Source organism: Choloepus didactylus, chromosome 23 (genome assembly GCF_015220235.1).
Source record: "Choloepus didactylus isolate mChoDid1 chromosome 23, mChoDid1.pri, whole genome shotgun sequence".
Classification (NCBI taxonomy): Eukaryota; Metazoa; Chordata; class Mammalia; order Pilosa; family Megalonychidae; genus Choloepus; species Choloepus didactylus.
The window spans coordinates 15,449,326-15,464,582 of NC_051329.1; the positions used below are offsets into that span (position 1 = coordinate 15,449,326).

General features: G+C 35.0%; 1 protein-coding gene across 3 annotated transcripts in view; it reads right to left on the minus strand.

The window, feature by feature from the left end:
• MED13L (mediator complex subunit 13L) overlaps positions 1 to 15,257 on the minus strand; it is a 358,048-nt gene that overhangs the window by 283,775 nt on the left and 59,016 nt on the right. For 2 of the 3 annotated variants that reach the window (XM_037816607.1, XM_037816608.1), the window contains exon 2: positions 2,941 to 3,178. The exons of the other annotated variant lie outside the window; for it this stretch is intronic. In XM_037816607.1, the coding sequence (XP_037672535.1) occupies positions 2,941 to 3,178 (238 nt within the window). The remainder of the gene's footprint in view (positions 1 to 2,940; positions 3,179 to 15,257) is intronic. 3 annotated transcript variants of the gene reach the window in all.

A 15,257-nucleotide genomic window follows, 5' to 3' on the forward strand; every position in this document is an offset into this window, starting at 1 on the left:
TTTTATTTCTTTGTTCTCTTCATTTGATGGGTCCATGTTTTCCTAATTCTCTAATTAAAATGCAGTATTTCTGTAATTTTAAAAACAACTTAAAAAGAAGTCAATCTCTGCTGAATTCTTTACCAAAAAAAGACATTAATGATTATACATATGCAATCTAAAACAACTGTACACAATCTAAATGGCCAACATCTTTTTAACTCAGTAACAAAGCCCGTGAGAAATAATACAGTAATTTATTTCTAAGAACAATGATCATTTGCTTTGTCAGTATAGACAAATAACTATACATCAACCAAAGAAGCCTAATTAACAATTGGGCTTTCTTTTCTCATCACTATAAAATGATGACTTGTGCTGACAAATAAACACAAGACCAAAAAGTTAAATAATAAGACATTAATATGGGGAGCAAAGAGACGGAAGGAGATGAGAGTCATAAACAATAATGAAAAATAAAGGAGAAAGAAACTAAAACAAACAAAAATTATCTTCCCTATTACATGTGAAAAAAAATTTTTAAAGAACAAGTAAGTTCTTTTCATATTTTAATGAAAACTATAAATGTCTGAAGTACCTTCTAGGAGGGATCTTATTAAGAAAACTTCTGATAAACAGAATCCAAATGTTCTAAAAACTTAATTTACATGAGGTCATTTGCTACCTACATAAAGTAGGCTTTGAGATGCACATAAGTTCTGAGACTTTGCTGATTAAGCAGCTAAGTAAGCAATCTTACCCAGAATGGGTTCTTACATTTATAAACCAAATATCCTAAGAAATACTGAGAGAAAGGTTTGAGTTGAACTCATTCAAATGAAACATCATGTGAACAGCTCAATTAGTCCACTGTGGTTTACTGCCCTCTGGCTGTTGTGCCAGGAGGTATCACAGATGAAAAAAAAATGGCTGCATAGAAAAGCCAGAAAGGTTTCAAACAGAAGTTGACATTAAATCCTTCAGGCCAAGTTAGAGCTTTAGAACAGACTCTAAAATATACATTAAAGTTAGTTTTATTCCTTCCTTAAAAATATCAAAACTGGGCTTTAGGAGAGTTCGTAATGGCAGGGGCTGGCTCTGTCTGGGGCCGGGACCCAGGTGTCAGGGCCCATAGGCCACGACCTCTTCGCCAAGGAGCTCCTAGAGTTTCTGAGACTCGCTTTGCAACAACTCAACTCTCACATCCATGAGGTCAGAGAGAGCCAGGTAGAGCTTAAGGAACAAACTACAGAGCTGTGCCGCATTAATGAAGACCAGAAGGTGGCCCTAGATCTCAATCCCTATGTGAAGAAGCTCCTTAAAGCCTGGTGACAAGTTGTATTGGTCAACAACATTCTACAGAATGCCCAGTAACGGCTGAGACATCTACACCACAGAGGTGCAAAGGAACACAGCCCACTGGGGCAATGCTGGATTGAATTAACCCATCTGGTTCCTGAAGCAAGTAACACAGGCCAGAAGATGGACCTGTGGCCTCAAACTAGCACAGGTACTGTTCCGCAGCTGCCTTGTTTCAGTCAGCAGCCATGAGAACACTACAAGAGCTATTTTATCTTAATCCCTGTATACCTTGGGACATCAAAAAGGGAGTCCTAGGGTTTGCATTCAAAGCAACCATTTGTGTGGACCCCAAGAAACCAATGTACAGCTGGACTTACAGGATCCCAAAGAACTTAAGACTTTATGTTATTATGGCTCTTGCTTCCTTCCAAGAATAAGCTGAAACCTCTACATTTGATTTTTAAAAATTACATACTCAAGACCGACCTCCTCCCTCTTCTTCAGGCCTGGTTAACTAGGAAGAGCTTCCTGTCACATGCCTGGTTGTTGGGGTCTGGGCAGCATGTCTTTTACCTTTGACTTCTCATTTTCTTTTATTTACACTGAGGATTTGGAGGAGAGGGCAGGTAAAGTCAAGGTGATTGACTCCTGTCCACCCTCTTGTTGGCTGCACTGGCTTGAATACAGCAGCAGTGCTGCAAGAAACATTTAATTCAATAAATGCTTAAACAGTAGAAAGAAAAGAAAAAATTTTTCAGTTCCTGAAATGTTTTAACCACAAATTAGCAAACTATAGAGCAATTTAGAGATGATAAAAGTTAGCTCTGGGAGATTAAATTTAAAAAAAAAATTAATGCTCTAACTGAAGATCAGAATTAATCCTGATTTAGAAAAATTCCTTAGCATACTAGAGAGAAATACTTAGGTAAAAGGCAAAAACTTCTGCCAAAAGCCAAAGAATATTGAAAAAATTGTCAATGGTTATAAATCTGTGGTAAATACAAAAAAAAACAGCTTAGAACAATGAAACACAACGATGCAAAGTTTCCAAATTCTAATCCGAAGTTAAAAATTAGGCAACATTGGAACCAGTATTTCTGGGAATCAATTACATAAAAAGCAAGAGCAGAGCAAGGTAAAACCTGCTAAGCCAAAATCAGGTCATATTCTTGATATCAATCTTTTTTCAAGATACTATCCAATGCCATCTCATAATTTTGTCCAGTAAGGCTCACACTAATAAATTTCCATATCACTTTATTATTTTCCATCAAAGAGTTGAGTTGGCAATGAACCACAGCAACCACAGTCCAAGAAAAATTAATTCTGTTAATTTTACTGTCTTGCTAATTATTCAGAACTCACTAATGAACTTAGCCTTATTTCCATCCAACACACCCAAAGGCCACAATAAGCTTTCCTTTAAAAATAGTGGATCACGGGTGCAATGTACAAAACTGACTCAGAAAGCACATGGGAAACTGAAAAAAATGGAGGTGGGAGGAAGTGAGGTGAGAATGCGGATATACTTTTGAGAGGCATACCCATTAAACACTGGGATTTTTCTTTGAAGCAACAGTCTTAATAACCTTTACAGAATTTGCCATTGTACAAAAAACATGATACAAAAATTTTTAAGGGGAAAAAAAAAAAACTTACCCTGAAGGTCATGATGTATTACACCCACTAGGTTGGGTTCATCTCCCCACCAAAATATCCATAACTCTTTGCAATCTGGTTTGACATCACGACGCCATACACACAGCAAGTTGGCTTGCAGGCAGCGGATGAAACTTAACAGGATTGGATCATCTTGAGCTGGGGCTGAAATTATGGGTCCACAGTCCCCATGCCCTCCAAAACTGTACCTACGCCATTTGATTCCTGTGAGTTCAGCCTGGGAGAAGAAAAAAAACAAAAAACAAGAAAATCGCAATAGCTTTAGATTTTCTTTATAATTATATAACTTTAAAAACGAGCTTCCATACCAAAAAAAAAAAGCAAACTTGTTAAAATAAACATTTACACTAAATTTCAGAACCTAAGACTTTTCCCAGTGAAGAATTTATGGTTCTTGATTTTTTAAGGGGGAAAAAGTTAGTTTAGTTCTATCAAGATTGTTACACAGCACTTTATATTAAATATCAAAATAAAACAAGCAGATAATCATTATTTCCTGTTGTCCAATTTTATTAACCTAAACATTTACTATAAATTCCCTATATGTAAAACTATTTACTATATTATGATCCCTTATTTGAAGCATAACATATTCAGAACTCAGGTAAGAGCTCAAAAAAAATAACTTGTAGAATTAAAATGAAATCATTTCTTTCAAAGAATTTCCTCAATTTCTTCCCATCCAGAAGCTTCCTTTTAAATGATTTTTAATCAGAGAAGCACTTAACACGCAATAATCGATCACTTCATCATGAGTGCCAAAAGGCTATCTACGTAAAAACTAATAATAAAACTGATGCAAAGTTATCAATAATTTATTCATATTATTTAACATGAGGCATAGTCAAAGCTTTGGTTCTACAGCAATTCCCTAATGTAGTCTGGACTTTTGTTTTGTGAACATGTTTCAAGCCATGGAACTTTAAACTGGCACAGAGCAAAACCTGTCATTTTTATTCCATTATATACATTTATATTTTAGGATTTCTTAATCTTAGGTTTAAGGAACCAAACTTCAAAGATGTTTCAGCAGAAACAAAAGCTGAATTCCTTAGTTAAGGAATTAGAAACTATTATTATGTATTCAAAACTAACAATGTAATTCTGAACCAAACAGGGCATGTTTTCTCTGCATCCAGTTCTTACTCATTCATCTCCTCCCTCACCAACTCAATCATTGTTGTCAACAATGATTTCAAAAAACAAGTACCACTAGGTAGAAAAATAACTGTATCTCTTACTAATAAAACTGAAATAAATTTAAAAGTGCTAAAACAATCAATATAATGAACGCATTTAAGAAAACGATATTATACCAAAAAAAAGTTTCTCCCAAAGAAAAAAGTATTCACTTCAAAGTTACAAAAATAATAATACCTACACTAAAATGGTCTGAAATTCAGTAACTTCTTCTTTACATTATAAGAAATGCAATTCTAACCTTTAATGAATATCTTAGTAAAAGCTAGCATTTGCATCATTTAGGCTCTCCCTTTATTCCACCTGGTTTCCTCTGATTATAAAAGTATTATATAGTCAATATAAAAAATACAAACATATATAAATAAAAATTAAACATAATCACACCAGGCATAATTATTCTCCATAATCACATCAGAAATAATTATGTTCTTCCTGCTTTTCTGTACATATACATTTTTAAAGTTGGCACCACACTGTAAAGTTTTATGTCCTCCTTACAGCATTTTTATAGAAGTATTCTTCAAAAACAATTTTTAGTATTTATATGGTATTCTATTCAGTGTTTAGAGAAAACATAATTTAACCATTCCATAACAACTGGACAATCTTCCAATTTTTTTACTGGTGAACATCCTTGAACATTCTGTTCTGATTACTTCCTTAGGAGAGATTCCTTGATATAAAACTACCCAAGACTCACAATCAGAACCACTACACTACTTTTCAATTAATAGTCCCACCAATACAAATAACCTTCTCCAAATTGTGTATCTTTTAAAATACCCGCCAACATTAATAGAATGGTATGTCCTTGTACTCCCTTGCAGTCTTTGTTCTGCTTAGATGAAATTGTTATCAATATGTAAGCAGAGATATAATCTGGGCCAGTCTTCCTGAGTCTGAATCCTTGATCTGTACTTACTACTTATAAGTAGCAAGTACCTAGCAAGTTACTTAACTTCAACTCAGTCTCTCAGCTGCCTCACCCATGCAATGAGAGTAACAGTACCTATTCAACAGTCGTTGATTAAATGAGCTAGTATATAAGAAGCACTCAGGACAGTTCCTGGCACATGGCAAAAACTATATATGATATTACTGTCATTACTAGTAGTATAGTAGTATTTCTTTTGTCTGTTCATATCCTTTTTCCATTTTTTTATTGTATGTATGCGTGTGTGTTTTAATCAGAAAGCCTAACATCAATTTTTAAGTAAATGCCAAAGAAAGAAATTACATAAAAAGAATAAAAAAGAGCAGTTAAAATCAGAAAAGCTAAGCAGGAGACTTAATTTATTATTATTACTTAAGCTAAAGGCAGAGTTGCATGCCTAAAGATCCTAGGGAGGAGTGGAAAGCAGAAAGAGCAGAAGGGAGAAAAAAAATACACCAATAAATCTGAATCACTAATACTGAGATTAATCATATTTAAAAAGTTAGAAAATATACACATATGGGAGGTTTAAACATCAGGTGAGTCACTGCCCAAGAAAATTCATAAACAGCAATTTATTCACTCTCTAGTAATATCCGGCATAGTTCAGCAGACAAAATATTTGGCTTTCATTCAAGATAATGTTTTCCTAATCCTAGCACTTCCACTAATGTCCTATCAGTGCTTCCATGCTCTCAGTGGTAAAGGGAAACCGCTGCCACCTGCTCTATGTTCTTTATGGAGTTGTCCTAGCAGGTGACATAATGCAAGCGCAAGTGACGTAACAGCAAGGCTACAAACTGAAACATCTCACAACTAATTCAGCCAAAAGAAGTGGAAAATGTCCAATTATTTTAAAATAATTTAATTCCTTTAATTTCAAGCTAAAATTAAATACTTTAAAGCTAAAATTAAATACCATTATACCAGTCTTCATTGGAAAACTTAACAATGAAAGAGCATTCAAGCCTAACAGACATAACTAAGTATGAAATGGATGTTCAAAGACTTATCTTTAAATTCTGAATTAATATTTGACAAGTGGAAAGACAACTTAGTGATATCCAGTCTATTCAAGAAAGAAAATTCATCTCGTGAATGCATATTCAATTAGATTAAAATATGTCCTCATATACCATGATCATGTTTATAGTTAAAAATCAATTCCACTCCAAGTCCTAATGACCCAATTTCTGACATGCATTAATATCTTCAAGCCCCAAATTCTTTATGTAATTATTTCAAAATTATGAGACAAGCTTTTAAAATATATCTAAATGCAAATTATTCTGAAAACACAATGTTCATAAAAAAGACAAACAATCCATAATTATATTTAGGTTAAAAATAAAGTTTAAAAATAAAATCAAAAAAATTAAAATATACAAGGAACAAAATCAGTATTGCACTTATGTATAATAATAATCTCATCACAATTTATTTAGCAACTGTAATACCAGGTACCACCCTGGTTCTTCAAATATAATTTCTAATCTTCACAAACACACAGCTAAAGAAATTAAGACTCAAATTGTTAAATAATTTTCCCAAACCCAGCTAGCAAATGGCAGATCCCAAATATAACTGAATTTAAAGTATAAATTCTTTCTACTCTACCATCCTGTTTCATAGAGCTAATGGTAAAAATTAGCCCCAGAGATTATAAAATAGTACACAAAGAAACTGTCATCAACTCAATTTAGCAATGACTAGAGCTCATGGCCATTCTTTCTAATTTAAGAACATTCATCTCCCCCCTACGTGGGATCAGACACCCAGGGAAGTGAATCTCCCTGGCAACATGGAATATGACTCCCGGGGAGGAATGTAGACCCGGCATCGTGGGATGGAGAACATCTTCTTGACCAAAAGGGGGATGTGAAAGGAAATGAAATAAGCTTCAGTGGCAGAGAGATTCCAAAACGAGCCGAGAGATCACTCTGGTGGGCACTCTTACGCACACTTTAGACAACCTTTTTTAGGTTCTAAAGAATTGGGGTAGCTGGTGGTGGATACCTGAAACTATTAAACTACAACCCAGAACCCATGAATCTCGAAGACAGTTGTATAAAAATGTAGCTTATGAGGGGTGACAGTGGGATTGGGAATGCCATAAGGACCAAACTCCACTTTGTCTAGTTTATGGATGGATGTGTAGAAAAGTAGGGGAAGCAAACAAACAGACAGAGGTACCCAGTGTTCTTTTTTACTTCAATTGCTCTTTTTCACTCTAATTATTATTCTTGTTATTTTTGTGTGTGTGCTAATGAAGGTGTCAGGGATTGATTTAGGTGATGAATGTACAACTATGTAATGGTACTGTAAACAATCGAAAGTACAATTTGTTTTGTATGACTGCGTGGTATGTGAATATATCTCAATAAAATGATGATTTAAAAAAAAAAAAAAAAAAGAACATTCATGAATCTTTTCTTTAGTCTTCCTAAGGTATCAAGAAAACTAGTAATGAGTGCCCACACACCACCCAAATAGAAGAGACCTTTTCTTTCACTCACATAATTATGTCTTCTTTTATCTGTTACACTATCAGATGGTATCAACACAAGCTATTTCTAAGAGGATAAATAAAACAAACCAAGAAAATAACTACTCAGATTTTCTCAGTGATAGCTGGTATCTGTTATACAGGTAGTCAAGGTTCCCAGGAAATTGAACTTCACTGGTGGAGATTCTCTTGGACTAAAACAGAAGGCTACCACAGTCAGTTCAGAATGGTTTGTACTAAACAGATTACAATACAACCAGGATAAATGTACTTCCTAGTATGAATGCGATTTAAATAAAATAAAATTCATATTGATTCTTAGTGTATTATTCTCTATGTACAGTATGCAGGAAATAACTGATTAATACTCTCAGTGGAGATAATTCATTTGTACTGACCCATCACAACCAGATCCCTCATGACCAAGAGCATATATTTGAAACACAGTCCACGTAAATGATGTACTATAGTTAACAGTACAAGTATAAAAAAAATTTTCATGAATTATAACAAATATACCACTAATAATATAACACCGCTAATACAAGGTGTTAATAATAGGACAGCATATGGGGACAAAATAAATATACCTAATGTAAATTATGGACTATAGTTAATAGTGTAATATTAAAATTAATTCATTAAACATAACAAAGGTACCACACTAATACAAACTGTCAACAGTAAAGGGGCATATGGGAATGCTGTATTTTTTACATGATTTTTCAGTAAACCTAAAACTTCTCTAATTAAAATTTAAAAATTAAAAAACTATTCAGTGATCATGGAACAGACTAAAACTAACAGGCCTTGGTAAGAATGAACTTGTTGTACAGGATCATGGAAAGAACACTGGCTACAGGTCATGAAATCAAAGTTCTAGTCCTAGTTCTTCAACCATCTACCTAAGTTAGGAAAACTCCTCCACCTCTGGGAGCCGCAGCTTCACAGCCTGTAAAGTGATATGGATGATCTAAATACAACAAATGAGTTCAAGTCTCTTGGCCCAGACTAATTACATCCTACTCACAAAGGCAACTTTAAATGAGACTAAATCCTTATTAGATGTCTTAGAATGGTCAGCAAGAATAAGAGAGCTACCAGAAGACATTGAAATTTTCAAGAAACAGTTCAGAGACAGATTTCTCAAACAATTTGCTTCATATCAATCCTACGCAAAATTATTGCATGGTGTATAGAAAAGGCAGTTATGATCATTTGGAGTCAACATGAGTGCACTAAGAAATCTCAAGTCTGTCTAACCTCATTTACTCCTGTGACAGGGTTACTACTTTAGTAGATGAGGGAAACGAAGTAAATACATTAAGTCACCTCTCATGTAAAAACAGAAAACTTGTTAAAACATGATTAATCAACTCCAGATAAAGAGGGAACAGTAATCATACATACATCTGCATTTGCTGTCTTAAATCCCACTAAAATGTCAGTTAAAAGGCTTGCTTCTTTTGTTTTTTCCCTTAAACCATAAAATCACAATGGTGAACAGAACAGCAACTTGGAAGAACAGACAACAGAGAGAAGAAAACTTTAAAAACACCTATTATTAATATTCTCAAAGAGATAAAACAGTGCAACCATTAAAAAAGAACAAGAGACTATTTTAAAAAGAGAAGAAACACATTAAAAGCATCAAGATTGAAACCTAAGAAGCAGATGTTTAAGAGGTAAAGGGACTTAAAATACCTAAAAAAACTGAATCCCAGACTAGGCATGGAGAAAACTGAGAAACAACCCAATTTGCACAGAATCTCCTCAGCTTCAGGAAGTATAGACACAGGTACCTTTGGAAATAGGGTTGAAAGGCAACAAGGAGATAAAATAAGGAAAGCTTATTGAAATCTCTTTAAGAGGCACTCAGATCCCCAGGTACCCTTCCCATTACACATGGCTGAGCTACAGTCCCTTCTTCACCCCAACAAATAACTGGAAGTGTCATCTCTGGAGAGAGAAAGCAGAGGATGTCCGCTGGAGAAGACAGGCACAAGAGAAGACAGGGAACCACAGTGAAAACAGGGGATTAGGCAAACATGGACAGAATAAATGCCAGGAACCATGCCCTCCCTACCATCTCCCTCTAATCACCCAGAAAGCTGGGAGCTAGTCCTTCATCCCCCAGAAAGGAGTTTGGAAATGTCTTCTCTAGGAAATCTGGCCAGTTCAAGAGAAAAGGCTTCAAGATACTGACATGAGAAGTTCCCCAACTAAAGAGCCCTCCCAGATCAGTGAAATGCACAGTAAACAGACATTACTCACATACTCAGAACTTCAAAACAGGTTTTTAGTCCTCTACTCCCAAACATGAACAGACAATCAAGGATTACTAAATAGTTGGGGAAAACCACTGAGGAACTTTAGAGACAAAGGCAAACAGAAAAGTGACTTAGAGTAAACAGACCATAGTGTGAGAAGAAAATTTTTAAAACACCTATTATTTAGTGTGAAAGAGTGATACATCCCAAAGAAATCTGGGTGAGAACAAAAATATATATGTAAGGCCCCCCTGAGGAGCTGGGGGAAATGAGGAAATGTTGGACATCCCCACCTGGGTTATTACTGATATTCTCACCAACATTGAGAACTGACAATTTATATACCAAGCCCTCAATCTCGGGGCTTGCACTTACAAAGCTTGTTACTGCAAAGGAGAGGCAAGCCTACTTATAAGTGTGCTTAAGAGTCTCCCCCTGACTACCTCTTTGTTGCTCAGATGTGGCCCTCTCTAGCTAAGCCAACTTGGCAGGTGAATTCACTGCTGTCCCCCCTACACAGGATCTGACTCCCTGGTGTGTAAATCTCCCTGGCAACACAGGCTATTATTCCTGGGGATAAGCATGGACCCAACATCGTGGGATTGAGAACATCTTCTTGACCAAAAGGGGGAAGCAAAATGAAACAAAGTAAAAGTTTCAGTGGTGAGAGAATGCAAATGGAGTCAAGAGGTCACTCTGGAGGGCATTCTTATGCACTATATAGATATCCCTTTTTAGGTTTTAGTCTATTGGAATAGCTAGAAGCAAATACCTGGAACCATCAAACTGCAACCAAGGAGCCTTGATTCTTGAGGACGATTGTATAACTACGTAGCTTACATGGGGTGATGGTGTGATTGTGAAAACCTTGTGGCTCACATTCCCTTTATCCAGTGTATAGATGGATGAGTAGAAAAACGGGGACAAAAACTAAATGAAAAATAAGGTGATATGGAGGGGATGATTTGGGTGTTCTTTTTTATTTTCATTTTTTATTATTTTTATTCTTTGTGGTGTAAGGAAAATGCTCAAAAATTGATTGGGGTGATGAATGCACAACTACATGATGGTATTGTGATGGTACCACAGATGGTACAATCATGGATAGTACAATGGATGATAGTACCACAGATGATGGTACACCATGGATAATTGTATATGTGGATATATCTCAATAAAACTGAATTTAAAAAAAAAAGAATAGCTAAAAAAAAAAAAAAAAAAAAAACTATATTGAACAAGATCAAATGGTAATATCTCAGAAAATTCCAAATGAAAAAAGAATTCTATACTTCAATCTAATTAAACTGGTCCCACAGGCTATACTGGAGAAGATGCCCTCAGACTGACTAGGTGTAAGATAAGGCAAGGTATAATCTAAGGTGGAGAAAAAAAATGAGAAGAGTGGTGAGGAGGTAATAATTTAGTGGGAAGGAAAATGAAGGAATTTTCTTTAAGTTCGAATGCTCTATAATCTACATCATGATTGGTTACATAGATATCCATTTGTCAAAACTGTAAAGATTTGTGCATTTAAAGTATACAACTTTTACCTTAAAAATGTAAAAAGATAACAGCACTGAAGCAGGGAGTGAAGAGAAAATGGAGATATAAATGAAACAAAAATGATACAATGTCCATCATTGCTGAAGCTGGGTGACGGGTATACTGGGTCTTATTATACTATTGTTTACTTTATATATATTTGAAATTTGTCCCAAACAGTAATTAAAAAGTTTGCTACAGTATGTGAAATTCTGTTCATAATGACATCACAACAGATTATTATATATGTTTAAGTAAATGAGAGAAATAAGAAATGCACTTACTGTCTTTCCTGCCTTTCATCCTATAACTCCGATAATCTGAATTTATATTCTCATTAGTAGTGAGATTAATTATAATAAATCTGATAATCTGAGTTTATAATATCATTAGTAGTAGATTAATTTTCAATGCTCCCATGGTACCTTGTTCATATCTCTATTAAAGCATTTATTAGAAAAGAAAAAAAAAATACCTATTATTAATGTTTTCAAAGAGATAAAATAATGCAACCAATATTTTTTAAAGAGAAGAAAAAGATGATGAAAACAGGAAGAAGAGGAGGAAAAAATGAAAAGAAAACACCTGGAAATTTTTAAATGATGATACCAAAATAAAAAAGAAACCTCAATAAGAAGGGCTGGAAGACAAAGTTTAGGTTATCTTCCAGAAAGTGAGGCAAAAAACCACAACTGGAAAATAGGGGAGAAAAAGTTAAGAAAATTAGGAGCAGCCCAGGAAGTCCAAATCCAAATTCAAGAGCTTTCCGAAAGACAAAATACAGAAAATGAAGAAGAGGAAATAACCAAAAAATTTCAAGAAAATTTCCCAGAGAAACGTGAATTTCTAGATTGAAAGGGCTTGCAGAGTACCCAGAACAATGCAATGGATTAAAAGAGACTCACAGAAGGTATAGCATTGCAAAATCTCAGCACACTGGAGATAAAAGATCCTCCAAGTTTCCGTATAATAAATAAGAGGTGACATACAGAGAATCAAGAAATCAGAATGATTTCTGACTTCTCAACATCATTATGTAAACAAGAAGGCAATGGTACAATATCTCCAAAATTCTAAAGGAAGTGTACTTCCAAACTAGGTATCTATTCCAGTCTATACTAGCAAATGCGGAAGTAGAATAAACATATTTCTAAACATACAAGGTCTCAAGCAGAACAAAAACACCCTTTCCCAGGAAGCTACTAGAAGTGAACACCACCAAAAGGAGGAAGTTAACCTTAGGTAAGAAGCCCAAAGATTTAGGAAACAGTAGATTCAACACGGAAGGGAGCAACGTGAATCTCCAAGATTACAGTGAACGGTGATCCCAGGTTGCCCACTATGCAGCAGAGATTACAGCAGGTCAGAAGGCTCCAGGGAAGACTCCTCAACAGAATACTTGACATAGCTACAAGTCCTAAAAGGAGATTCAGACAACAGACAGAAAGTTTAGGGACGAGTTAGTTACAAATACATGGACAAGCAAGCAGTCAAAAAACAAGAACCATTTTGAAGTTATACAGAAAAGTAAAAGTAATCAGTTTACTAGATACCTCAGCCATAAATACTCATTATCACATGACTGTAAACACTGAATAGTGATGTGACCAAAATTAATATACAAAAATTTTGGTAAGAGGGAAGGGATGGGAAGGATGTGTTTGCTTTGTGGGAGGCAGGGAGAACATGAGCTAAATCTTCATCTTCAATAGTAGAAGGCCTAGAATTGAAAACCCACTAGTAAGCTTAGTACTGACAAATATTTAAGCAAAAATCAAGATAATCAACTAAAGAGGGTGAAAGTTTTTGCCTCTGGAGAAGGTACAATAGGGGCTAGGAGAAGGGTATAACCTGATAGAACTATTTGTTTCTTTAACTATGTAATAGTATAACTCTGACAAAAATGAAAAATACAATTAAATTTTAAAACAAAACTAATCAAAATGTGTAAACAAAAAATATATATAATGCAACTTAAAGTTACTATTAATATTTGAGAATTCATATATACTATCTTACAGCCTTGAAATAGACAAATTCTTAACTTTAGGAACAAAAAAGTATTCTATAAATTGTGTTGAAAATGCCAAAAAGTTATTTACCATGTGTTAAAATAGTGTGTTGTTATTGTCTGTTTCTTTTCTCCATTTTTATAGTACTATATCTCCAGCTGGGCAGAGACATACTTCCAGCTGCATGCTCCCTCCCATCTGGCTCTGCTTACTCTTCCTAACCATAGATTCACTGCTTGCCAGGGATTTAGTCTCCCACCTGACTGGTATTTCCAGGTTATAAGAAATGCAATGCGAAATCTCTCCAAATCACAAAGTTCTAAACAAAAGATATTTTCTAATATAGGTGTTTTGCTGATTCATAGTAACATTTTTCCCCAAATGTACTTTTTTTCTTATCCCTGTCAATCAGTTTGCCGACATTAATTCAAAAAGATAAAGAAGGGATTATCAGAAATATGAGGAAAAGGGGCTCGGGGTTTTATTTGATAATAAATTTAACACAATTAAACAGGTAAAGTGTTACCAAAAAAGTTATTGCCAGCTTAACTACATTAACAAAAGTACAATATCTATGTCCAATACAACATCTTATTTACCAAGCCTCTAGTTAATATTGCTTTCAGTTCCTAGCTCTGTATTTTGACAGAGATCTAAATAAAGTGGAAAAAGTTAACAGATGAAGAAGGACTCAAGTATAGAGGAAATCTCAACTTACGTCATATTGCTAAAGGCTACGTGGCCTCATGCTCCATCCTTTCAAGCAAATGGACGTGGCAGCAAAAATACAAATAAAAGATATGATATCTTATAAAAATAAAAGACATGATTTACAAAACAGATGAATGCACTTAATATCTAGTTAAGAAGATTCTGGAGGAATTTCAAAAGTCTTCAGTTATACCAAAGACTGCTATGTAGAAGATAATTTAGCACAGTCACAAATGGTAGCAACAGAATGGACTGGGAAAAGCTATGATAACAACAACAACAACACTGAGAGGTCCCTCGAGAAAGAATCTCCCCCAGAGAGCTAATGTGTGGGGGTTAAGGAGAAGCTGGTCAATACTAGATGAGGATATTATGGAGTGGCTTCAAATATCAAACAGGTAATAGAACAACATGATTCATGAAATTCCTCCCAAACCTTTGAAACACGAGTCTCAAAGATACCTTCCAACAATAAGATTTCATAATTCTAACCTCATAGGTCTCAGTCAACTAACTGAAGGGTTGGCAAACTATGGCTCACAGGCTGCCCACCTGTTTTTCTAAATAAAGTTTTACAGGAACCCAATGATGCCCACTTGTTTACATATCGTATAGGCAGGTTTCATGCTGCAACCAGAGGGGTGAGTAATTACAACTGAGACCATATGGCCCATAAGCCTGAAATAATTACTCTCCAGTCCTTTATGAAAAAGTTTGCTAACCCCTGATAACCTACACTGGCAAATATGACATTTAAATATGACATTTAAAGTATAAATAAGAAGCACCAGACTTACCCTCCTACAGTAAACAACTAGAAAAAAAGATGAAACTGCTTTCAGACTTCAGACAGCAGGCAGTACAGAGCTATGATCCATGAGAGAAGGATAACAAAAATGAGGTAGGTTGTACAAAAGCTAAGAGAGCAGGAACTTATGGACATAGATCACCAGAGAGAAGGCAGTTATGCAGAAAAAGAGCTCCAGAGATCTGATAGGGATTCTTTTGAGACTCTTCCTAAATACTAAGTTGTACATGCAAGTGGTAAAATTCAACGTGGACAGGCAAAGAACTACTAGAGAGCTATAGTTCTAACCTCTCACACAAGACCAGGA